This window comes from Anguilla anguilla, chromosome 14 (genome assembly GCF_013347855.1).
Source record: "Anguilla anguilla isolate fAngAng1 chromosome 14, fAngAng1.pri, whole genome shotgun sequence".
Classification (NCBI taxonomy): Eukaryota; Metazoa; Chordata; class Actinopteri; order Anguilliformes; family Anguillidae; genus Anguilla; species Anguilla anguilla.
In genome coordinates this window covers 1681722-1706465 of record NC_049214.1, presented here as the reverse complement: position 1 = coordinate 1706465, position 24744 = coordinate 1681722, and the positions used below count along the sequence as shown (strand labels likewise).

At 49.1% G+C, this 24744-nt stretch overlaps 2 protein-coding genes and 1 non-coding gene across 6 annotated transcripts; all 3 read right to left on the bottom strand.

The window, feature by feature from the left end:
* Positions 1–1823: 1823 nt before the first annotated feature.
* c14h2orf42 (chromosome 14 C2orf42 homolog) lies at positions 1824–10149 on the bottom strand. 2 transcript variants are annotated; one of them, XM_035390787.1, is made up of 9 exons: positions 7892–10149; positions 5164–6268; positions 4143–4253; positions 3897–3998; positions 3532–3636; positions 3048–3155; positions 2718–2818; positions 2374–2536; positions 1824–2089 (listed from the first exon to the last, which is right to left on the bottom strand). In XM_035390787.1, exons 1-9 carry the CDS (start codon positions 8240–8242, stop codon positions 1839–1841), a joined length of 2397 nt encoding a protein of 798 aa, XP_035246678.1. In that variant the 5' UTR covers positions 8243–10149; the 3' UTR covers positions 1824–1838. The 2 variants fall into 2 exon arrangements, with proteins under 2 accessions (XP_035246678.1, XP_035246679.1); XM_035390788.1 differs by having other exon boundaries at positions 3532–3633.
* A 61-nt stretch (positions 10150–10210) lies between these two features.
* Positions 10211–22975, bottom strand: LOC118212645 (nucleolysin TIA-1-like). 3 transcript variants are annotated; one of them, XM_035390786.1, is made up of 12 exons: positions 22707–22975; positions 20656–20752; positions 19685–19783; positions 17526–17580; positions 16687–16774; positions 15336–15411; positions 14728–14836; positions 13716–13814; positions 13508–13592; positions 12726–12864; positions 12039–12184; positions 10211–10433 (listed from the first exon to the last, which is right to left on the bottom strand). In XM_035390786.1, the coding sequence occupies exons 1-12, from the start codon at positions 22733–22735 to the stop codon at positions 10295–10297; spliced, it is 1161 nt and encodes a 386-aa protein (XP_035246677.1). In that variant the 5' UTR covers positions 22736–22975; the 3' UTR covers positions 10211–10294. The 3 variants fall into 3 exon arrangements, with proteins under 3 accessions (XP_035246677.1, XP_035246674.1, XP_035246676.1); XM_035390783.1 differs by having other exon boundaries at positions 10215–10433; positions 12039–12187; positions 22707–22974; XM_035390785.1 differs by having other exon boundaries at positions 10295–10433; positions 12039–12187; positions 13716–13811; positions 22707–22973.
* Positions 22976–24517: 1542 nt separating this feature from the next.
* On the bottom strand, positions 24518–24588 carry trnag-ccc. The gene has a single exon. It is a non-coding gene; the product is annotated as a tRNA-Gly (tRNA).
* Between the last annotated feature and the right edge of the window lie 156 nt (positions 24589–24744).

Sequence of the window (24744 nt, the reverse complement as noted above, 5' to 3'; positions counted from 1 at the left end):
GCACTAGTGGTGAGCAGTGTGTGTGTGTGTGTTAGTCTAAAGGCACTAGTGATGAGCAGTGTGTGTGTGTGTGGGGGGGGGGAACCCCAGCATTACCAGGTTAGTTTAATTAGTTTACTTAATCACTTCTACAGCTTAGCAAAGGCATTTGTGTGATTGGCCGTCACCTCCTTCACAGCTGTATATTTCAGCTGAAAGGGGATTTTTAAAGGTCTGTACTGAGTCAGGGAGCCCTTATTCATTCTCTCAGGACCGTTCCCCTGGACACAAGAACCACAGGCGGCAGCGGCAGGCTCGTTTCACCTGCACTTCCTGTCCTGTCCACGCCACTTCCTGTCCTCGCCCTGGGAGACACCGAAACGTTTCGGGTTAAAAGACGCATCGTGTTGCGCTCCAGCTGGGTCAGCCCTTTCAGAAATATGCCGTCCCTGTTTGAGGGATGTGAAATGTGAACTAGCAGCTCCACCCAGTGGCCCACCAGGGAACTGCAGCGTGTGTGTATATGGCGGGGGGGGGGGGACTCTGGCAGGTGCACTAATCACAGTCCAGGTAACACTGTGTATCAGATGAGTGAGCTGGAGGTCAGGGCTGCGCACCTGAGGACCCCAGGTGTGCTGCGTTCTCCGTGTGATGCAGGCACCTGGAGCAGCTGTGGCAGGCAGTCTCCGGGCACCTATAAGCGCTGATCCAGGACCAGTTAGGACCAGGTTAAGTCCAGCTGACACCACTGCCAGCAGTAAGGCTGATGCTGACCCAAGGCCAGGGCTTGGGAAAGCTTTGTACCTTCACTAGTATAGAGCAGGAAGTGCCAGAGCAGACACACACAGGTACATCACTGTGAAGAGTTACACATGTAGCTCCACTGATACCCTAATCACCCCCAAATTTTAAGTGGCTAATAATTGTTCTCTCCCTCTCCCACCTCAGCTGATGTGTGGTGAGCGTTTGGGTGCAAAATGGCTGCCGTGCATCACCCAGGTGGGGGCTACACATTGGTGGTAGTTGAGGTGAGTTTCCCCTTTATCACAGTAAAGCATGTTGAGCTGCCAGCCAGTGAGAAAAGCACTATAGAAATGCAGTTATTATTATTATACCCAACTGAGTTTCAGATTTTTCTTCCTGATTTTTGGAATTAGCTGGGGACCATGACTTACTGCTGATAACAACATACCAACGATTATTTTAAACGTCTTTTTAAAAACAAGTGTTATAGGTTTCCTGTTAGAAAAAACAGTGACGACACCATCCATTTTGAAACAATACAGCATCAAATAAATGTTATTTAAAACAAAACTCATGCAACAAACGTGACTATCTCTACAAAGCCGGCTAAAAGTCTTACACCTTAAACTGTGCGGCTAGGCTACGGTGCTCAGCAACTGATGAGCTTACACCATCATCATCATCATGTGACACACTTTTACAGGAAACTTTCAGATTCTGACTCCGTCTCACGAGAACAGAGGAACTCCTCTTCTCACACGTATCTCTGTTCCATCGAGTCGCCTCAATAAAAGCTGGTCTGGGTGTCCAGAGCAAATATTTAAAAACATCCGCAAACACAAACAGACGGACGCAGACAGACACACGGACGCAGACAGACGCGCGGACGCAGACAGACACGCGGACGTGCGGTGGGGAACGCTTTGTGACGCAGTGTTTGTGCAGTCTGAGATCTGGGCAGGCAGAGGAAGCCTATTAACGCCTAGCACAGTCCCGCCTCCTCTTCCTCCACCCTCCTCCTCCTCCTCCTCCTCCTCCTCCTCTTCCTCCTCCTCCTCCTCCTCTTCCTCCTCTTCCTCCTCCTCCTCCTCCTCTTCTCTCTGTCCGGCCGCGGCTCACGGGACGGCGACGCGGATGATCTCCAGGCTGGGGGCGGGGGTGGGGGCGGGGGCGGGGGCGGGGTGGTTGCCCTCGGCGACGGGGGCCCCCCCCTCGCAGGCCTCGGGCTGGCCGCCGTGCTGGTGCCCGTGCTGGTGCCCGTACTCGAAGCGGATCCTCAGCTCGCCCACGCGCGAGCGCGGCAGGATGTCCGGGATCCACTCGATCACGAAGGGCGTGGCCTCCTTCTGCTCGGAGGAGGAGGGGCCTGCGGGGGGGGGGGGGGGGGCACAGGCTGTTTAGGGCCGATGGGCCTGAGGAGAACTGCAGGCACACAGACCGACTGAACACCTGAGGGACGGGGTGTGTTCAGGTCAGGTCCACACCTTACCACTGCATCAACTCCCAACGGCCACACCGCCACGTTACCATGGGTTACCAGCCGTCGCTCACTTCCAGCTTCCTGCTCACACGGTCCGGTCCAGCCCCCCGCCCGCCACCCCCCTCACTCACCCACTTTGAGGAAGGTGCCCCCACCCCCCCCCCACTCACCCACTTTGAGGAAGGTGCGCAGCTCCAGGGGCCGGATGGCCTGGGGCCGGTCCGCCCGCCCGTACCCCTCGGCCAGAGACTCGGGGGGTGCTTCCTGGCAGCGGAACGGCGAAAACGAGCCGTCGCGGTTCTTCACAAAACTCTGCGTCAGCTCCAGGGGAAGCTGGGAGGAGAGCGGGGAACAGACGCACGCACGCACGGACAGACATTTTAATCAAAGGCAGAGGCACAGAGAGAGAAGTGACTGAAGAATCAAACCGGGTGAAGTGAGAACGAGAGGGGAAAGGGGGGGAGGGGGGGGACGGGGGGGGCAGTGGGGCACCAGCGGGAGACGAGCGACGCACCTCTTGCGTGTCGAAGATGCGTTTCACCTGCAGCAGGTTGGTGATGTGCCAGGTGTACTTGGAGAAGGTGCCCAGCGGCAAAGCATCGTTCCGCACAAACGCTGACAGAACACAGAGCAAGACCTGAATAATTTACCCATGAGCGTCACCCCTGGTACAAAATACAGGACAGGGGGGCGTGGTTAACTGTGGTGGAGTTGGGGGCGGGGTTACCTGTGGTGGAGTTGGGGGCGGGGTTACCTGTGGTGGAGTTGGGGGTGGGGTTACCTGTGGGGGAGGTGGGGTTACCTGTGGTAAGGGCGGGGTTACCTGTGGTAGGGGCAGGGTTACCTGTGGTGGAGTTGGGCAGCCTCCTCTTCTTGGATCCGAGGGACAGGCGCTGCTGTAGAGCGTTGAAGAAAGACTGAGGGATGTGGAAAACCAGCGGCTCAGGCTTTCCTGCACAAAACACGTCATCGTCATCATCATCATCATCATCATCATCACCATCACCACCACCACCATCATCACCGCCACCACCATTATCATCACCACCATCACCACCACTACCATCGTCATCATCAGCTTCATCATCATCACCATCATCGTCATCATCATCATCATCATCATCACTGCCACCACCACCATCATCATCACCATCATCACCACCACCATCGTCATTATCAGCTTCATCATCGTCATCATCATCGTCACCATCATCATCATCATCATCACCCTGCAGTTACCGCCCTAATCAGCATTAACATGGCTGGTCAGACAGAGCGAGGGTTTGTGGGTCTGGTGCTCAGGTAGCAGTATGGCGTGTTGGACTCACCGTCGAACTGGAAGTGCATAGTCTGGTGGATCCTCTCGGTGACGCTGGCCAGCCACTGCCGGAACGGCAAGGAGACGTGACTCTCGTGAACCGGCTGGACGTCTGCTGTGAGAGAGGTGTGCACACGCACGCATACACACGCGTGTACGACAACACACACATACACGCACGCATGCACACGTGTACGACAACACGCACACACACACATAGAGACACACACACACATATGCATCACAGCACAGACACACACGCACACACAAACACAATGTTAAACACCAAATACTACGTACTATGTGCCATTTGCCTGCAGTGAACAGAGTGTGTTGGAATCCAAGCAGACACATTCATAGGTCAGGGAGCCCCACCTGAGTTTTTGGGCGCAGTGGAAATGGGGTGTTTCCTTTGTCCCCCCTTCCGCAGAGCAGGTGCGGACGAACCCTCTCTGACAGCCAGAGTGGGAGCAGTCACTGCAGAGAAGGCGAGAGAGGGTCAGTCACGAAAGAGAGGAATAGTGGCTCAGTCACGAAAGAGTGGAGGGAAAAAAAGGGCTGGGTGGAGCTGGGCGGGGCAGGGAAGGGGGCTGGGAGGGGCTGTGGTCGAGTTTGACTCACCCAGGCTGGGGTCCTCCATGCGGAGTTTCTTGGATCTGTGGTGACTCCCGGGATCAGACTGCTGCTGCGGGCTGGAGCAGAGCATGGAGCAGTCGAGGCTCACCTGTACACCTGCAGGGACAGTGGATCTAGTGAGAAATAACCTGCACACCTGCAGGGACAGTGGATCTAGTGAGAAATAACCTGCACACCTGCAGGGACAGTGGATCTAGTGAGACATAACCTGCACACCTGCAGGGACAGGGTTTATGTTGCAATTATGTCTGCTTATGATGAGGGAAAAGGGTTAAGTTTCTGTGTGCATATGACATGGTAACTGCAGCCTGTGCACATAACCTCCACAACTTTTATTCCTGTTAATTCCCCTAAATTCCCTTTAATTCCCATTAATTCCCTTTAATTCCCTTTAATTCCCAGGGAAAGTTTCCTCTCCTGACTACTCCTGAAACTCTGCCAGCCCTGGACGCAGTGCTGGATGGACATTCTGAGATGGTGTATTATAAAGGTGTGGTCAGCTCTGGACGCAGTGCTGGATGGACGTTCTGAGATGGTGTATTATAGAGACGCGGTCAGCTCTGGACGCAGGCTGGATGAACATTCTGAGATGGTGTATTATAGAGACGCGGTGTAGAAAACGCCCTCGGCCCGCAGGCTGGATGGACATTCTGAGATGGTGTATTATAAAGGTGTGGTCAGCCCTGGACGCAGTGCTGGATGGACATTCTGAGATGGTGTATTATAAAGGTGTGGTCAGCTCTGGACGCAGTGCTGGATGGACATTCTGAGATGGTGTATTATAGAGACGCGGTGTAGAAAACGCCCTCGGCCCGCAGGCTGGATGGACATTCTGAGATGGTGTATTATAAAGGTGTGGTCAGCCCTGGACGCAGTGCTGGATGGACATTCTGAGATGGTGTATTATGAAGGTGCAGGGGAGATGGTGTATTATGAAGGTGCAGGGGGGATGGTGTATTATGACGGTGCGGTGTAGGACACGCCCTCGGCCCGCAGGCTGGCGTACCGTTGGTGTCGTAGTTGAGGAAGGCGGAGAACTCGGCGGCCAGCTTGTCGTCGCTGGCGAAGGCGCAGACGCAGGCGAAGAAGTGCAGGCAGGCCTCGGGGGGCGAGGGGGGGAGGGGGGCGGCTGCGTCCGGGTCCCTGGCCTCGCCCGGAAACTCGCCCGCCCCCCTGGCCCCCGCGCCCGCCCCCGGCCCCCGCCGGGCCTGCCCGCCCGCCTGGCAGGCGCAGTGGAAGTACGCCCCGCGCCCCTCCCGGCTCCGGCCCGCGCCCCGCCCCCCCACGCTCAGGTGCAGCAGCCCCAGGGGGTGGGACTCCGTCACGTGGCACTTGACCACCAGGGTGCCCCGGGACACGCGCTGGACCAGGGGCCCCGGCGACTCGGCGGCCAGCCGCCACAGGTCCTCCCGCGCCTGGGCGGAGCCCCGGAGGGCGTCCAGCACCGAGCTCTTCAGCGGGAGGGGCGTGGCCTGGGCGTGGCAGTCCATGGCCTGCTTCACGTGCGCGCAGGGGCTCTCGGGCCGCTGCTGGGGGCGGGGCTGCGCCTGGGCCGGCCCCCCGCCCCGCCCCTGCCGGCAGGCGGACAGGAAGCAGCGGCCCAGGCTGACGCGGGTCAGCACCGTCCCGTCCGCCGTGGCGATGGCCGTGTCCGTCAGCGCCAGCTCCACGAAGCCGCGCTGCTCGGGGCCCCTCCCCCGCTGCCGGACCGAGAACACCTGCGTCCCGCCCCCGGCCCCGCCCCCGGCCCCGCCCGCCTCCCCCCCGCCGCCGTCCGTCACCAGCCGCACCACCTCGGCCCCGGCCTTCTTGGGGCCGCGCCCCCCCCCCGCGGGCCCCCCGTCCCGGAACACGGCCCCGCAGGCCTTGTTCTTGCAGCTGAGGCCGCGGGTGCCGTTGTACACGCCGCACTGCGGGCACTTGCGTATGCCCCGCAGCGTGGGCTTGCCCAGGTTCCACAGGAAGGCCGGGGTCTTCCTCCTGTCCCGGGCCCGGCCGCCCAGGCCGGGGGGGGCCGGCACCGCCGGGGGGGAGGAGACCACGGCGGGCTGGCTCACCGCCACCCCCGCCTCTATCGAAGCGGCCTCCATTGTGGTAGCGTGCTGTGAGATCTGCGGGAAAGGGAGAATAGGGTCTAAAATAAGACAGCGACTCACCAGAAAGCGGCTTCCTGACTTCAGAGCGCTAGCCTCCTAGCGTCCGTCGTGGAGGAAAACCTCCTCTTAGGTTCGGCGGGTGAGTCGGCGATGTAAGAAGAAAGACTAGAAACTATGATTTCTTCTAATAATCTTTTATTTTTACGCAGGCCAACGGCAGGTCTCCAGTACCGTAAAGACACACAGAGAGCTCCCCGAATTACGTTTTACATCCTTTTTTATACAACCAGCTTTCTTCCTACCATGACGCATCTTTCCCTCTAAAACAACCAATCTCAGCCTAGGTCACGCTTATGTTTCACCAGCTAGTTTAACAATAACTATTATATCATCTTCAGTTTCAGTAAATGACAGATATTTCACCACACACTTGGGATGTGTGTGTGTGATTTGATTTGATTTAACAAGTATTTGCTCTCATGAACATTTGTTCAATCTTCCGGTTCCAAAGTACATGCACTTTAAATGCATTCAATACATGCTGTGATCCAAATAAAATATTTAAATCACATACAAACACACCAACGTGTTCTAACAGAATATGTCTATATTATCACTGTTGCTGTCATTAATTTTATTTTCATTCATTTATTTTAATAGAATATAATCTATACAATAACTAGATATAGCAAAACATTTCCTTCTGGGTTGGTGTGTCCTTTCCCTTCTCTTGCAACTCAAAGGTCTTCTGCACAAGACTGTTTCCCAACATAAGTTACTTACAAAATTCCAGTAAGTAAATGTTCACAATTTTCCTGCTGCAGTTGGGGTCCAAAGATTCTCTAGATCGTATGCATCGGTGTACAAAGAGGCCACAGTCTTTCCTTAGTTACAATTTCTTAGACATAACACAGAACACCTGCTGTTCTTCGTCGATCTTCACATAATCACATACATTTAACTATATTCTTTGTCAATACAATCTTTAATAAGCAGAAATGTAAAAACATACAAACATCAAAAGCACATAGAAGCATACTTCCACACCATTTACTTAAATACAGCTGGCAGTGCATCTAGTCTCAACGTTTACTGAATAATAACCAGCACTGAATCCACAAGCCCCTTCATTCCTGGTAGACTTTCAGCTAAGTGCCCCAAGGGTACTCAATAGGCTGCTATACTGGAGAGACAGTGGAAAACTTCACTCAAGGACATCCTGAAAAACAACTTGATAATGGGGCTAGGAGGCTAGTTAGATACTTATATCTTCAATAATAATGGCTTGCTACCTATATCAATTTAATTGTATAAAAAAAGTCTAAAGAACTGTCCTTTATTCGGTATTGCTGATATTAAAAGCATGGCCATGGTTTAAACGTAGCAGTCGCTGCTGCAGCATATCGCTGATGTCATTTCCTTTTAGTCGTGTTTTTTCTAAAGCCTCTTTGGCTCGCTGTTCAGCTAAGTGTGTTGGGGGGGGTCTGTGGTTGCCTGCGCTAAATTTGTCGCTAGCCAGCTAAAAACAGTTCCGAGTACTAACGCACTTGTATGCTCAAAGGATTTCTGACGCGTTGCGACTACATGGTATGGCACCGACAGCGCCGGTTCAGGGTTGTGTTTCGCAATTGAGCATACCTGCGTTTTAGCACCTATGATAGGATCCCCGCGCTGTATGGTCGGTTTCAGCCCAGAACAGCAAGCATCTTCTTCCCCTCGACCGTCGCCATTCCGTCTTACAAACACTGCTCGGCACTGCAGCTGTAACGCGGCATTCGGTTGGATAGTCGGGTGGTCACGTGGCCCGAGAAGGCTGGCCTCATTTTGGTGGGGCATCCTGGTAATTGAAGTTTTACGCGACTGATGAAGCGGTAACTTTACCTCGCTATTTTGCGATATTTCTTTGGCGGATCTAGATATGCCTGGGTAACAGTTTATAAGTTTTTCCTTGAAAACTTGCGAGGCGAGCAGTCGTGACGGCTTTGTCATTTAGTGGGCATACAATTTTATTCGAAGTACTCTTATTTTTTATTATCAATGTGGAACAATTCCACCTAAACAATAAACGGTAATTATACTTAATTTAGGCTATACTTGTACTTAATATAATTTGCCTGCGTGCTTTGTACATACGGGCTCACTCACACGAAGTAAGCGGGAAAAAGAAACATCCATCCCAATAGAGAGTGGTCAGTCTAATGGACTTGAAATCTGCAATCAAGTTCAACCTCCCCAAGTTACCAACAGTAGTAACAGCAACCGCAGCAAATGAAATGGAACACTCTCAAATAACGGCCACGGCGGTCAAATCTGCGTGCATCTCTTTTTATATTTTAAATATATCTCAGTATAAAAATGAGCTGACACAAGCAATACGGTTTATACGCATCAGCATTTAATTGGGACAAAGCAAGAACACGTTATAGTAGCATAAACATTATCAAAACCCCCACCCTACCTCCCCCCCACCCCCGCAAAAAAAAAAAAAAAAAAATTGCTTCAAAACATAAGGTCTGAAAATATCCTTAGGCACTGCCTACTCTTAATGATAATTGGTTGGTTAAAATGAAATCAACTCAAAATAAGGCAACACAACAGGTCTCATCCAACTCAATTTTAAAACACTTTCAAGGGGACACAGTGCAAAATTCCGATCCATTCAGGTATTTTACAATACTAATTACTACGCCATAAAAAAACACCCAAAAAATCAATATTTAGTTTTTATACACAGAATTACTTAAATTCTACATTTTTTCTTCAGTCTAAATGTTTTGCACTGCATAGCAATGCTGCTGTCGTCCTGCCCCCTGCTGGAAGAATCAAAAGTTGCACTGTCCCAAACCTCTGCACATACCAGCATTTTAACAGTGCTGCTAAGGTTTCATTAATTTTAACAGCCCCTCCCACCCTTTCCCCTCCCCCCCCCCCCCCCACCAAAAAAGCAAGCAAGCTTCCATAATTAACATGAGGCTTTTTTTATACAGTTTCAGGACATTTGAACAGACTCTGTTTGGTTATTTACATACAAAACGCTTAGAAGCCCTCCAATACACAACATTCTAAAGGAAGAAAAAAAAAAGTGGAATGCAAAACAATTTAAAATACCTATAATTTGTGTAAGAACATCAAATTTGTGAAAAGATAACCAAGAGTTATAGTATTGTGCAATATTCGTCTGCCTTCAAGGAAAGAGAAGAGTGGCAGTAAATCCCTGCAATTGGTTTAGTTTAGAGAAACAAAAATTGAAAATCTAATTTAAAAAAATACAACAGCTGACATCCATTTTGTTTTCTTTATAAACATAAAAAGGTCTGTAACGTTTTCACATGATTCGTGGTGTTATCACCGCTCATTGCTGGAAACACGTTTCTTTTTTAAAACTGATTTACACTGACAGTCCCAAAAAACAAAACAAAAAAAACAAAAAAAAAATGGCAAAGCTCCGTTTTTTATGAAACCAGCAGTTTAAATCGCTCTAATCAAACCCCAAAAACAAAAACAAAAGCATATCCCAAAAAGAGTCACTATCTTATTTTATTCATAGTAATTTTTTTATTCATTTTGTTTTTTAAAAATGGCATAGTCCTTTTCCGTCAATGAGTCTGTCTGACACCTGGCCAAAGACCTTGCGTGCGCGTGTGTGTTCGTGTGTGTATGTGCATGCATGTCTGTGTTCGTGTGTGTGTGTGTGTGTATGTGTTCGTGTGTGTGTGTGCATGCATGTCTGTGTGTGTGTGTGTGTGTGTGTGTGTGTGTGTGTAAATCCCAGGGCACTGCATCTCCAGTCCTCCGGGGCTGCACACTCAACTGCTTACTTCCCATCGCAAATAATATGAAAAAAATGATGGTGTCAGAGGTCAAATCACCACCCCCCTCCTGCCCCTAACCCCGCCCCTGCCCCCCCCTCCCCTCCCCTCCCCTCCCCTCCTCAGGGGCCTGGTGTTGGCCGAGAGCGGTGGTCTGGAACCCCCCCCCCTGCAGAGGGCCAGCGGCCGCGGAGGGCTGGGGGTGTCCGTCCCCCCCCTGCCCCCCCCCCCATCAGTGAGTGGGGTACCCCGTGGCTCCCAGGCCAGACTGGTTAGCTAGAACGCTCCCGTTCACGCCCTGCGCCTGCTCCACCACACCGCCATTACTGACCGCGCTCACGCCCGTCCAGCCGCCACCGGCCTGTATGTGACTGCCGACAGGGGGGAGAGAGACAGAGGGAGAGAGAGAGGGAGAACAAAACACAAGAACAACAGGGTTAGCCAACAATGAGAGGAGAGGGGGAGAGTGGGACACAGAGAGAGGATCATGAGAACTACATTACCCATGTCTCCCTTCACCAGGGGGGTTAAAAAAATAATGACGACTATTATTAAATGGGAACCAAGAGTCAAATTTTCCTCACTTTAAAATTTGACATGTAAAACAGATTCTTCCGTATGAATGGTGTGCAGCATTGCGGTAGGGGTGGTTGGGGAGTTTTGATGATAGAATATCCAACCTTGACCTCCAGACCCTCATTACTGTGCTTTTACGTAAACGACAATTATTGGCACTTCCTGGGTTAGACCATGACCCTCACCCCTGAACCCCCCCCCCCCCCCCCCCCCCCCCCCCCCCAAACCCCATCTGAAACTGAAAAGCAGTCAAAGCACAACAATCTCATGTGAACACAGGCCTTGGACCTTGAGCAATTTTATGTTGTGTCTACCAGGGACATTATATTTATAAACTTGACCAATGCCTGTCCTCTTGCAGGAACAGCCAGACCCCACCGTCACTGCCTTACAGAACTCTCTCCCGCAGAGGGGAAACATCACACCAGGGGCTCATAGGTAAATATGCAGTCTCCCCAGCACGTGCTTTCAGTTCCTTGTTTCCCTCATAATTTTTTTTCTGCCGTCTCCATTCCAGGTAATTGGCGTGACTCCCCAAACCACGCCCCCCCTCAGGCAGAGCGATTGAGCAACAGGAGAACTGCGCCGAGCGGACGACTGCCATCAAGCCACGACTTGCCTGAGCTCATGAGGTGTTCTGTGATTTGCATACCTGTAAGTGCTTCCGTTTGTTCTCTATTATAAACCCGAGAGTAGATGCTTCCTCGAACACGTATGACTAAACAAAGCAAACAAGGCCCAAAAATGTTCTTACAACCACATGTTGTGAAAATCAAGTAAACTTCTGTACACACTATAATCCACATGAAACACAGAGACAAGTGTAACGTCTACTTCTGTAAAAAAAAAAAAAAAAAAAACAGCCCCCTTCTTCAGCCAACGTCTTGGCATTCGATTCACTGCATTGTGTAGCTATTGGTTACAGAAAAGTCCAGGTGGGGGTGTGAGTGGGAGTGGAAAGGGGGGGGGGGGGTACAGACTGAAGACCTAAAGGCCTGTTTCCTCAGCAGAGCCAGACCAGCTGCAGTCTGTTCTCTTGACATGGAGAACCAGTAGGACTGACCAACACAGTCTGTGTGTGTGTGTGTGCGCGTACGTGTACGTGTGCGTGTGCGTGTGCGTGTGCGTGTGCGAGATCCTCACAAGCATTTTGTTTACATTATACAAAAAAAAATAATTACAAAATGAAATTCAAATGCAGGCATTTCATCACAGAACATTGAAAGTAAAATACCTTCAGCATGAAATTACAGATGCAGAAAAAGCAGGGAGGGGGCAGAGCCTCCCACCCTTGGTCACAGCTGTGGAATGTTGCTAGGTAACCCCAGCAGCAGAAAATGGCAGCGGCGGCGGTGTGTGTTAGAGGAGGAGGAGGACTGCCCTGCCCTGCTGGTACTCACTTAAAGCCCTGCTGGTTCCAGGCCTGCCCGTAGACGCTGTAGGCGGGCACCTGCCAGCCGTTGGGCACGTACTGGCCGATCTGCTGGGCATTGCTGTACCACTGGCCCCACTGCCCGTAAGGCTGCGCGGCAAAGCCCACTTTGCTCTGCTGCAGAGAGAGAGAGAGAGAGGGGGAGAGAGACCACCATTACTCACAACCGTCACACGCAACGCCCACGGCTACTGCGTTCGGTTCGGCTGAACGATCGGCCAACATCGATATCAAGTGCGCAGGATTGGCTGAAGGGTTTGTTGATTCCCATACTCAGTTTTCAATATTGGCTTAAGGGTTGTTGAGGCACACAGGATTGGCTGAAGGGTTTGTTGATGTCTGTATGAGGCACACAGGATTGGCTGAAGGGTTTGTTGATGTCTGTATGAGGCACACGGGATTGGCTGAATGGATTGTGAGGCACTCAGGATTGGCTGAAGGGTTTGTTGATGTCTGTATGAGGCACACGGGATTGGCTGAATGGATTGTGAGGCACTCAGGATTGGCTGAAGGGTTTGTTGATGTCTGTATGAGGCACAAAGGATTGGCTGAATGGATTTTGACCGCGTCTGCGGCCCTTCCGGACTGAGTGAAGGTTAGTGAAGGTGCACGCTGAGCGTTTGGGGTGGACCTGGCGCGCTTCTCGTCGGCTCACCTGGGGCACCTGCACCTGCTGCATGGGGCTGACGATGTCCGTCGTCTCCTTGCCCCAGTAGCACTTCACCACATGGCCCTCTATCGAGGTCCCGTTCACCGACACGATGGCATGGGCCGCCCCCTCGTGGGAGTTAAATCTGCAGGGAGGGAGAAAGGGGGACCAGCACGGCCTTCTCAAAATGGCTCCAGCACCAGTCAGGTACAGAGAACAGGCTAAAACACGCACGGCCTTCTCAAAATGGCTCCAGCACCAGTCAGGTACAGAGCACAGGCTAGAACACGCAGGGCCTTCTCAAAATGGCTCCAGCACCAGTCAGGTACAGAGCACAGGCTAAAACACGCAGGGCCTTCTCAAAATGGCTCCAGCACCAGTCAGGTACAGAGCACAGGCTAAAACACGCAGGGCCTTCTCAAAATGGCTCCAGCACCAGTCAGGTACAGAGCACAGGCTAATAAACCCAGGGCCTATAACAGACACCTCACCATGCCGGTCTGGAAGACAACTTATCACCATTCAGTTTAAAAAAAGTTACCAAATCAGATGATTAAAATAATAACTCAGAAAAACCAAATCCCCACTGCACTGCAGGACTGCAGAAGGTAACGGACTCTGGAGACAAGGCTCACAGTTCTCAGCTTAGTCTTAAATACAAAAAGACCGAATAAAACTAGAATTACTAACTAGGAGTAGACTCGTTTCATTTTGAATTTTTCTGTCACACACACACACACACACACACAAACACACACACATGTTTAGAGATCGGAACCATGACGTACCTGATGAATGAATAGCCTTTGTCGGGAAAAACTCTAATTTCCATGATTTGTCCGAAGGGGGAGAAGGTCTGTCTCATCAGTTGCTCTGAAATGTGCGGACATAAAAAGAACAGACTTCAGAAGGGCCGATCCAGACGCACACCCACGTCAGTCATCACAGTGACGACGTCACAGTCTTTATAAAGTCTGACCAATCAGAGACGCTGACCTGTGAGTCCGGTAGTGACCCCCCCACAGTAGACAGTGCAGTTGCTGGGGCTGGACTGGTTCACCACCTCGTCGAAGGACAGGTGCTTGGTGTTACCTGCTTCAGACAAAACGAGCACATGTCCACGTGTTCATCTGAAACCAACAGACTTCCATGGCAACGGAGGAAAAATGAGGTTCTGAACGTTTCTGTGCCACAAAAGGCTTCATAACACAGCTGGGGCAGGTATGGGCTGGCCAAATTTACCGGTAGCCATGGTAACCATGTCCTGAAACCAGCCTGCAGGCGCTTCTGGGGTTCATGTAATCCATACAGGTGGCGAGAATTAGGGAAGCGCGACATGAGAATTCTGGGGGGTGATTTATAAAAAATAACCGATATTTGTGTAGCTAAAGTGGAAAAATGCAAAGAACCTGATCGCTATCATCTCCCCCCCCCCCCCAAAGTTACCAGCTGCACGCTTTTATCGGCCCACCCCAAAACGCCCACGCGCCCGTAACCTGAGTAAGTGAGACGGCACACCGAGCAGAGGCCGAGGGCCTTCCTTTAATTTAAGCAAACGCCGCCCCTGCACACAGAGTCCAGCACAGAAACGCCCAGCAGGTCCGTTTTCACAGCTTTAATTAGCGCTAGCACGGCGGCGCGCTAGCTATAATTACCCCAGTGACCCCGGGAACGGGGTGACTGCCGAGGCACTTCTGGCTGGAGCCGCACAGAGCAGCAGCTAAGGTCAAGGCTGGGGGGGGGGTGTGGAGGGGGCAGACCCCAGCGAAGGGCAGCGGGGGGGGGGGGGGGAAGGGGGAGTTCATACACCAGGACTGGCACCCAAGAAAAGATACAAAATGTACAGCAAAGCAGGTGAGCAGCAGCATATGGAACCGGCTGCCATTTTGGGGGGAGATCTGAAGCGACTCCACATTAGCTCCCTGCAAACAAGCTGATGTCTGGAATGAACTTCCTGCGACAGCGGTCGTGCCGAGCCGGGGCGGGGCGGGGTGGGGGATGTACTCACTCTCGTAGGTGGTTTTGGGCGCAGGGGGCTTTCTTGTGGCCCAGTTGGTCCGGATCTGCCTGCCCCCCAGCCACTGGCCTCCCATCTGCTGAATGGCGTTCTCTGCATCCTGTGAGGGGGGAGGGGGGGCACAGGCATGCTGAATATAGCGCAGTAACTTAAGGCAACTTCCATAAGTCATAAAATGAATAAATAAACATTTATACATCGACTTTCGACTAATTAAGTTAACTCTGTTAGCCATTTTTACCATCTGCCATCCTTCTGAAGTTTCCATTTATACTAACGAATCAGATGATCTTGTTCAAGGCCCTTTGGCGAGCACAATCGTAAAAGCACCATCGCAATGACTGATAGGTAATGACAGCTACCCCTTTCAGTTATTAGGAATGTTTCTGATACTTCACAGCTGTGAATGGCAACCATGCGGCAAAAAGTTATACTTCACAACCCACCCACTAGCACAACCCACACACTAGCACTTCCCACACTACTCTCCAGTCATTTCTGATTTAGGCCTCCAGACAGCCCACACTGACAGCACTAATGTCAGATTCGTCAGGTAAATCTCAGTCTGAAGGTAAATCTCAGTCTGTAGATCCTCTTACCCATTTGTTGAAGAAGGACACGAAGCCGTAGCCTTTGGACTTCCCAGTCGCCATGTCCTTCACCACACGAGCATCGCTGTCGACAAAAACCTCACTGGGTTAGCCACAGAGAACTACAACAAGGACCGGACATTTAAAAAGAAACCTCACTGGGTTAGCCACAAAAAACTACAACAAGGACCGGACATTTAAAAAGAAACCTCACTGGGTTAGCCACAAAGAACTACAGTGAGGACCAGACATTTAAAACAAAAGGGCCTCATTCGTTTACTCAGCCAAAACCAAAAATCTGAGGAAAGACAGTGTCACTGAGTAAATGTTATTTTTGGACTGGGATTTTAAGTTAAAACCCATTATTGCACCATAGCCCCCAAAAAACACGATGTATTGATGTTCTGATTCACTTATGATGAAAAAACAGCAGGCTTAAATTGTGTTAAAATTTGCTTGTCTACTCACAAAATGCATTAGGTGTACAAAAGAAACAGCATTAATACAGGTACTGATATCTACCTGGACAACTGTAGATAGGCCAACATACCATACACTAGCAGCCTATACCTAGTCTGCTTAATTCACTGAACTCTGGCTTTGGTCTTCTTAGCTGTTCCTGCTTCAAAGAAAGCAAGCTAGTTCCTCTATTAATTACATGCATCCATTTGCTCAAATTGCAGTTTCAGGATCCTGTACCTCAAGGCCGTCCAGCCCTGTTCCAGGAGATCTATCCTCCCGTAGGTAAATAAGCACACTTCATTCAACAGCGAGAGATCTTGTTGAGCTTCAAATTAGTAGAATCAGGAGTGCCAAATTGGGGTTGAAATGAAAACCTACAGGGTGGTAGATCGTCAGGAAGAGGGTTGGGCCGCCCTACTCTACCTATAATGGCTCACACATTACAAAGTTTCCTATCCAAACTTCTCCAAAAACAAACTGGATAACAATCCCTCCCTCTGTTCTTAAGCGGGTGAGATGAGCAGCCAGGTGAAACGTATTCTGGGCATCATTCACACAGTTCTGCTGCACAGTGAAGCCCTAGCTGAGGAAAGTACATATAAGCAAACTACCATATCTCCATTTCTATAATGGACTTTATTTCATGCATGAGTCTCCCTGAGATCCAAAACAAAACACAAACTATACCACTGTGAAAACCAGAAGAACATCACCATTGGTTCTTAAAGGCGCAGATTCAGTTTTCTGTGGATGGCCATTTCCCTATGTACAAACATCAGGGACGGTAAGAAAACACAAAGGATGAGGAAAAGCGTAAAAGGTTTAGCTGATGTCGGTTTGCCTTGCGTGATCTTGGGAACGCGAGTTCGGCGCGTGGCCCAGCCGCCGATGCACTTACGATATCCTCCCGAACGGGGCGAACGCGGCTTTGATGTCGTCGGTGGTGATTTCTGGGCTGAGGTCTCCGACAAAGACGTGGAAGTGATCTGGGGACAGACGCGAACGCGGACCGGGTCAGAACCAAAAAACACCGGGTCCACACTTCAGGGGCGCTCACTACGAAGACCTACAGCAAGGCTCAGGAGCAGCGGGTGGAGAGCCACAGATTGGCTAAATGCGTCCTCTTTAGCTGGAAGAGCCCACCGGATCATTACCGCTAGCCTTTAAGAGTCTGTGTAGCAGGACACCCCAAAACCTGACAGGCCTTACGCTCGTCTGCTTGTCCGATGCCCTTAAGGGCAAACGTGCACTTTTCAGACTGAGAATTTATTCAGCAGTCTGTGCTCCCTTAGCGAAGCTCAACATTAACTGCAGTGACTGAGACAGCCGTATGTGGGCTAAAACCACTGTGATGCTAAACCAGGCTTTCAACCCAAAAGGTTTGGGCCCCAAGTCTCATCGCTGCTCTACACTGCCGCCCCCTCAAAACGGACAACAGAAAGGTTGTCTATGCCTTTGTGGAAGAAAACAATCTAAAACTAAGGTTAGAAAATTCCCTGACAACAATGGTTTAATCATTACATTACTGGAATTTAGTGGATGTTTTATCCACGGGGAGATATAACAGCAGGATATATACTGATGCAATGCGTGTTAAGCACCTTACTCAGGTGTAAAACAGCATTATCCCACCTGGGAATCAAACCTGCAACCTTTGGGTTGCAAGCCCTGTCCCTTCACACATTATACCACTCTGCCACCGTCCTCATGAATCACACTCAGGAGGCAAATACTCACTACTTGTGTCTTTTTTCTGACTGCTTGGAGTCGTAGCCCAGTTCACCTTAACCTCCTGGAGAAGAAGAGAGAGGGAGAAAGAGAGAGAGAGAGAGAGAGAGAGAGAGAGAGAGAAGCAGGTGGCAGGGTAAGTGGACTTTACCAGCGACCGGACAGCGCACTGTGGTCTGTGTACCGTTAAAAGAAGACTCCTAACACACAATGTGATTGTCTGAATGCAATGCTGTGGCAGGAAGAGGAAGAAGGAAAAAAAAACCTGATCACACTCATATATATCAGTAATTCACATTGTTTTTCTGTCTAGTGAAAATCTGCAAAAAAAATATCTAGTAAGTAAAAAGGTCTAAACAAGGGACTTACAAACAAGTGAAATTACGAACTTGTATTACTCCTCAAATGGTCCTTCATTACCTGTTGAGGATAAAATATTTACAACTGAATATATTTTTATGTTGTTGTTATTTGTATTTGTGTTGAAGCTACAGGAATTTTCAAAAGAACACACCATACAGAAATGGGAAGATGCAGAACAAGCTCTTTTATGTGGAACAGGTCAAATTCCCTAACAATACAAAAAAAAAATAAAAAAAATAAAAAATAAAAAATTTTTTTTTTTAATGTTTTGGATCCCCAACTGAAAAATCTAATATCAACACCTGAGATTTCTGTGCTCGGCAAATAAAATGGACACCAGCACATTACTCATTTAAGGAAGGCAATGGAACACTCCATTATAACGGCAGAGTGGAACACACCATCAAATTGGGGGGGGGGGGGGGGGTCAAGAGGACCAACATTATAATGGGGGAGCAGTATCATCTGTGCAGAGCAGAACACGCGATACTTTTAGGATTGTCCTGCAAGGACACTGGAACATGCCCTGTGTCAACATCCCAGAATTCAAGGGCACAGAACAGAAATCCACATCTTAATCCACACCTGACTCCTTACACTCCAAGGAATTTCTCCACCAATGCATATTCAAGGTGGGAATTCTACCCAAATTAAAAATGAAAATCGTGTCAGAATGCATTTTGATTTCTGCCCATTACTAACGGAAAGCTCAGCAAACCCTCCCCACAGACATGCACTTCCTCCCTCTCACAGCTTCTGAACTGCTCTAGTGTCATTCTGTACCAACGGGATGCACGTGCCTTCAGGGTCAAACATCCGCTGTGATTCACCATTTCACACCTCTGTCTCTCTCTCTCTCTCTCTCGGTCTGTCTCTCCATCTCTCTCCCTCTCTGTCTGTCTATCTCTCCATCTCTCGCTTCTCTCAGAAATCACAGGTGTGCCAGCACTGCCCTAGGAAGGCCAGCACTGCCCTAGGAAGGCCAATGCCCAAAGCACCAGCATCACCATGCCCAAGTAAGCTCAGCCCAACTCAGATTTTTTTTTTTTTTTTTTTTTTGGAATATGAAAATGAATTCATTCAAATATGGCCCCCCTCCCTGTGAGGCGGAAAGGGAGGGCAAAGGGGGCACCATCACTGCACTTCAGCAACAGCATCTGCAATTCAAATTTCACACCCAAGGACTTCTGAACATGTCATAGAAAAAAGCATTTAAAGAAAGACAGAAACGGCTATATATCCACCTGCACCAAATTCCCTTATATTACACCACTCTGGCATGTGGAAAACTAAGAATCCACTTTAACTACTCAAGATTAGGAACTGGCTGTGAAAACTGGCCTTTTTTTAACCAACAAGCACAACTTACCCGTTTTGTACTACCATCAACAATGAACCGTTACGCAATCTCACAGTTGGGCATCCCTGAACAGCGCTTCTGTTCAGGAGTAGTTTCATAAGTACTAGACGGCAATGAGATTTAGAAACATTCTGCAGCGAACCTTTTCTTAAACCCAGAAACGGTTTGACTTGCAGCCAAACCTTTGCTCACACAATGGCCGCATTCATCACCCCCCCCCCCACACAAATTCAAAAGTACAGTCAGACTTCTTGTCTATGACTCGTAAATAAATTTTTAAAAAAGAACTACAAAAAAAAATTACAGAAGGAGAAACATCTAATAACAGAAGAAAAGTCCAGTGTGTGCTGGCAGATATGGGGCTAAACTCCTCCACATCTTCACCGTGGCGACTGACAGTTCTCCCAGCCCCGACCCGACTCACCACACAGATATGATAGCTTACCTTACCCATTATTTTACGCCCGTTCATCGCGGCCAGGGAGGCGGCCGCGTGCCTGTGCTCGTAGAACTCCACAAAGCAGTACGGGTCATTGCCAGCCGTCTGGGAGCATGAAACGGCATGCAGGGTTATTAATAAACAAACACAGGCACACACGCATCCGGCATCTCACAGGACACTCAGGCCCGGCATCTCACAGGACACTCAGGCCCGGAATCTTACAGGACACTCAGGCCCGGCATCTCACAGGACACTCAGGCCCAGCATCTCACAGGACACTCAGGCCCGGAATCTTACAGGACACTCAGGCCCGGAATCTTACAGGACACTCAGACCCGGCATCTCACAGGACACTCAGGCCCGGAATCTTACAGGACACTCAGGCCCGGAATCTTACAGGACACTCAGGCCCGGCATCTCACAGGACACTCAGGCCCGGCATCTCACAGGACACTCAGGCCCGGCATCTTACAGGACACTCAGGCCCGGCATCTCACAGGACACTCAGGCCCAGTATCTTACAGGACACTCAGACCCAGTATCTTACAGGACACTCAGGCCCGGCATCTTACAGGACACTCAGGCCCAGCATCTCACAGGACACTCAGGCCCAGCATCTTACAGGACACTCAGACCCGGCATCTTACAAGAGGGACAAAAAACATAATAAATCAGGGCCTATGCGTGACTCTATGTTAAACAAGGTACAATATTACACAGGCGTATCAATTATATAAACATGAAAAAGGCTTCGGTGGGGGGACTGAAATGACAGGCGTGCGGTCATTTCAGACGCCACCCCCCCCCCCCCCCTCCCCCCCTCCCCCGTGCTCAACTTCACACAGTTGGAATTTAAGGGCGTAATCTAACGACCCGGGACAGGAACGGCCCCCTGGGGGGGGGGGCCTGGAGCGGCCCGTCTGAGATATGACGAGCACAGGGGCCGAGTCGGGCCCGGGAGAGGGATCACTCACGTCTACGATCATTTTACAGCTCTTGCAGGGGCCGATCTGGCTGAACAGCTGCAGGATGAGCGCCTCCGTCACGTCCCGGGACAGGTTCCCCACATACCTGAGAACGGGGGAGCAGGCAGGGGTGAGGAGCAGGCACGCAGACACACACGCAGGTGCGTGCGCACACACTTACACACACACGTACATAAATACACACACGCGTGCACACATACACACACGTGCGCACACACACAAGTGCACACACGCATGCAAACACACACACACACACATAGCTCAATGACACGGGAACACCACAGTTCACTAAAGCAATGTCCTGTACTTTCTGGATGCCTGCTATCTGTACCAATGGCAGCTCAATCGGGGAAGACATGCGGCACAGCCAGAGAGGTATGTGGGTGATGTAGGCTACTGTGTTCTGGTCAAGGGCAGCAATGACTCAGAGCACGTTCCCGATCGGACTACAAATGCTTAGTCGTTTCCTTCAACTTCATACTCTGCCAAAAATAAGAACCAGAATGAGTCAGAGGGAGGAAAGGACCGCAGTGGAACTTGAAATCCCTTTCTCCGAACACCTGGAAACCTTCTAGTCTGCACCACCCTCACCCTGCGTGACCTGTGCCATCCGTGCCCATGGTTGGAAAAAAAAAAAGGTCCTTCTATTGCCGCTGCCATGAGTGTAGCAGGAACAAAACATCACGTGCTGCTAAGCAAAAACCGCCCTTTTGATAGTTTTCGGTCTAAAAGGAAGAACTGAAACCTAACATTCCAAGAACAACTACAAGTCTTCGTGCCCACTCAGTGAAATACGAAACGTCTGAGCGACGCACAGGACAAAGCGGGCCATCAAATAATATGTACACCGCAGCAACCGAGGTTGGCTTCTAGACTATGAATCTCAGTTTTATAACGGTTTTGCCGACTTCACTTTGACTTTTAACCGATACATGTAATGTCAGTACGACAACTCTATAAAAGACGCAACGAATAATCGCAGACCAATTTATAACACTGGTTAGACACGAACAATGAAGCAACACGTTGGACGTGCAACGATTTAACCTTTCGGTACTCTAACGCTGGATTTATGACCAAAACGAATGCAAGGTAAAAGGAAAACCCAGCATGTATACTAGCTAATTACTGGCCAATTACAGCCACTTAACTAGATGAAATGGGTAAGTTACATGTCTACATACTTTGGGAACTTAATCGCATTATTACTAGCTAACGTTACACACAATATGTGTGGTCTTTGAACCAACAGAAACGTCAAAGTCCACACAGGCCCCAGAGCGTGATTGGGACCAGCAAGTTAGATCACAAACAAAGATATCCAGAATCGTCAAAAAAAAAGTGTGATTCACCCCCGTTCAAACGTACATTCTAAGAGTGGACGGAGTTAAGCTAGATATCCTTAGAGACACCCTCTTCGTCAACTAAGTTAATCACACTCTCTAGACAACAGGAAAAAAACTGCACTGACTTTGGAACGTTAGCATTACATGTATGACAACTGTGAAGTGAAAATTTTAATTAACTCGAAAACCGTCTGAACTGGGGGGTAGGATTAGCAAAATGCCTTGCTTGCTGGTTACGACAGGGCACATCGCCCGAATTATATTTGTAGATTGGGGCCTTTTCCATGCTCTATTAGCAAACTAGCTTACCGTACTCTCCCCGAATCAGAAATATCACAAATAACAACTTTACCACACAATATTTACCAAGAACATCTGCACGGCGAGGCGTTCATAAGCTGACACGAACGCAATAGGGTCGTTTGAACATTGCAAATACGAATCTTTCGATTTGGAAAAAAATGGACACGTCTGGCTAGGTAAGCTAGCCGAGTGGCATTTTTTTCGATCATGCAGTCCTTTGCTACAAACGTTAGACAACTAGTTCAACCATAGGGCATTACACCTAACATAAACATCAAGTGACTTTAATTATATATTAAAATAGCTAGCTATAATCACATGGGGGGTTGGGGAAAAACAGACGTTGCCAGAATTGCTAAGCTACCCGGCTAAATTTTGGCTAATACATACAGAGTCTTGGGCTGTTCGTCGTCCATCATGTTTCCGATCGAATAACAGATCGAGCCCTGAGAGATAAATCCACTCGTGTTTGTATTCTTTCACGGTCTCGGTATTTTGTACTTTGTTTAGTGTTTCGTTGCTACCCACAGAATCGTCTTGGAAAAGGTTAAATAAATCGCTCAAATTCTGCTATGCCGCCTCTGTTAGCCCCAGATCTGAACAATAGAAAGGCGACACAAGATGGCGGAGAAATCGGAGCGGATATAGAATTGCGCGTGCGCAGTGAGACTGAGTCCGGGCCTGAAAAAAGCAGGCGGTTTGCGTTCTGTGGTTTTTTTCTTCCTCCTCCTCATCTTCTTATTCTTCTTCTTCTTGCTTCTAAAGTGGTAAAAAGATTCATCGGCGTGTTACTGCCCTCCACCGGTGAAATTAATAAATAAATACATATGACGAATGTTTACTCCGTTTTACCTTGCCTATATTCTAAATATGCCAGACGAGATTAAAAAAACGCCAATATATACAGTATTTAATCTTTATATATATATATATAAAGATTAAATACTGTGTTTTCTCTTCTCATGAGCAAGGTCTCAAAGGAAAAAGATATCACTCCCAATTCAGAAACCTCCACAATCACTTTCTTCTTTATAATACTTCTTATAGATTAGTGCCTAACAGTCCTCCACATCTGCACTGCCTATCCTGCCTTTTACCAGAGAAAGCCAGGCCACTCCTCTGATCACAATGACCCAAGCTCAATCTAATCATTTTTGCAACATCTCTTGTATCTTTCCCCCAAAAGTATTCCCCTTGTAACCGTTGGATGGATTTTGTAACTATTCTCTCACTAATAACACTTTGATATTTTAATCTACCTAGCAGAATTTCAGAATCTACTTTACTGACACAGGGCCCATGAAACTGCTCGACAGCACTATTTCCCTATCCCAAAAGAGAACTATTGACACCTGCACAGACTAAATTTCGGCCTGGCTGTAGATGACCTTCCCCCTGCAGACCACCATCTGAGCAGCTGCAGAATGTGTACACGTTCTCCGGGTCTTGTATCTTCTATTGACCACAGTGCCCAAATGACTGCGATCAATTCAGTTAATAAAGACACCCCTTCCGGAAGCTGTCTGCCCTGATAAGAGATAGAAGATATGACTCTTAAGTTGGTCCAGCCGCACACTAAACCCGCCCTACCAGTCACTGGATCTTTAGACACATTGGTGAAAAGCTCTAAGAGGGATCTCCATGTCTGTTGCACAACCCCTTTATGCATCTGGATCACACAAGTAATCAGTCCGCAATTTAGAGAAGAAATTCTAGAAAAGACCAGATTTATATAGCTAAATTGGGCTCCAACGGTCAACCTCCAACTTTCAGGTTATGCATCCTGAATTTTTTTGGAGCATTTCTTAAGCATAAAGTTACAATTTCTTTCCCAATCTTGAAATTCACAAGATGTTTAAGACAATTTGTAAAATGGAGCTTGTCCAAGCAATTCAATCAAATAATGAAGCACTAGTTTAATCCTTTTCACTCATCCACAACGGAGTATCCCCCCATCTCTGCAAGCAAAGAAGGGAGTGGTTCGAAAAGCCCCATTATAGTCTATAGGCTGCATCTAGAATCAATAAAGCCTGGTGATTTGTGTTATGATCTAACATTACATAGCTTTGTAGCTCGCTAGCTAGTCATCTGTGTGTCAGTTTCTTTGTAGCTTTACCTTCGTGTCTGATGTCCTTGTAAGAACGAATTCTTCAGATATCGTCGTAATAAGAGGATTTAAAAAATAAATTAAAAAAAATCAGTGCGCCGCCCGGGAATCGAACCCGGGTCGCAAGAATGGGAATCTTGCATGATACCACTACACCAGCGGCGCAGATATCATATTGCTTTGGTAATCTTCTTGAAATTCACGAACAGAGCAAATTATGCAGTAATGTTTTTTTTTGTTACAAATGCGTCTTTGTTTTCACACTGAACAGCATTCAGTTAACTCGTCAGTCTGAAATATAGGTATACCCATACAAAACAC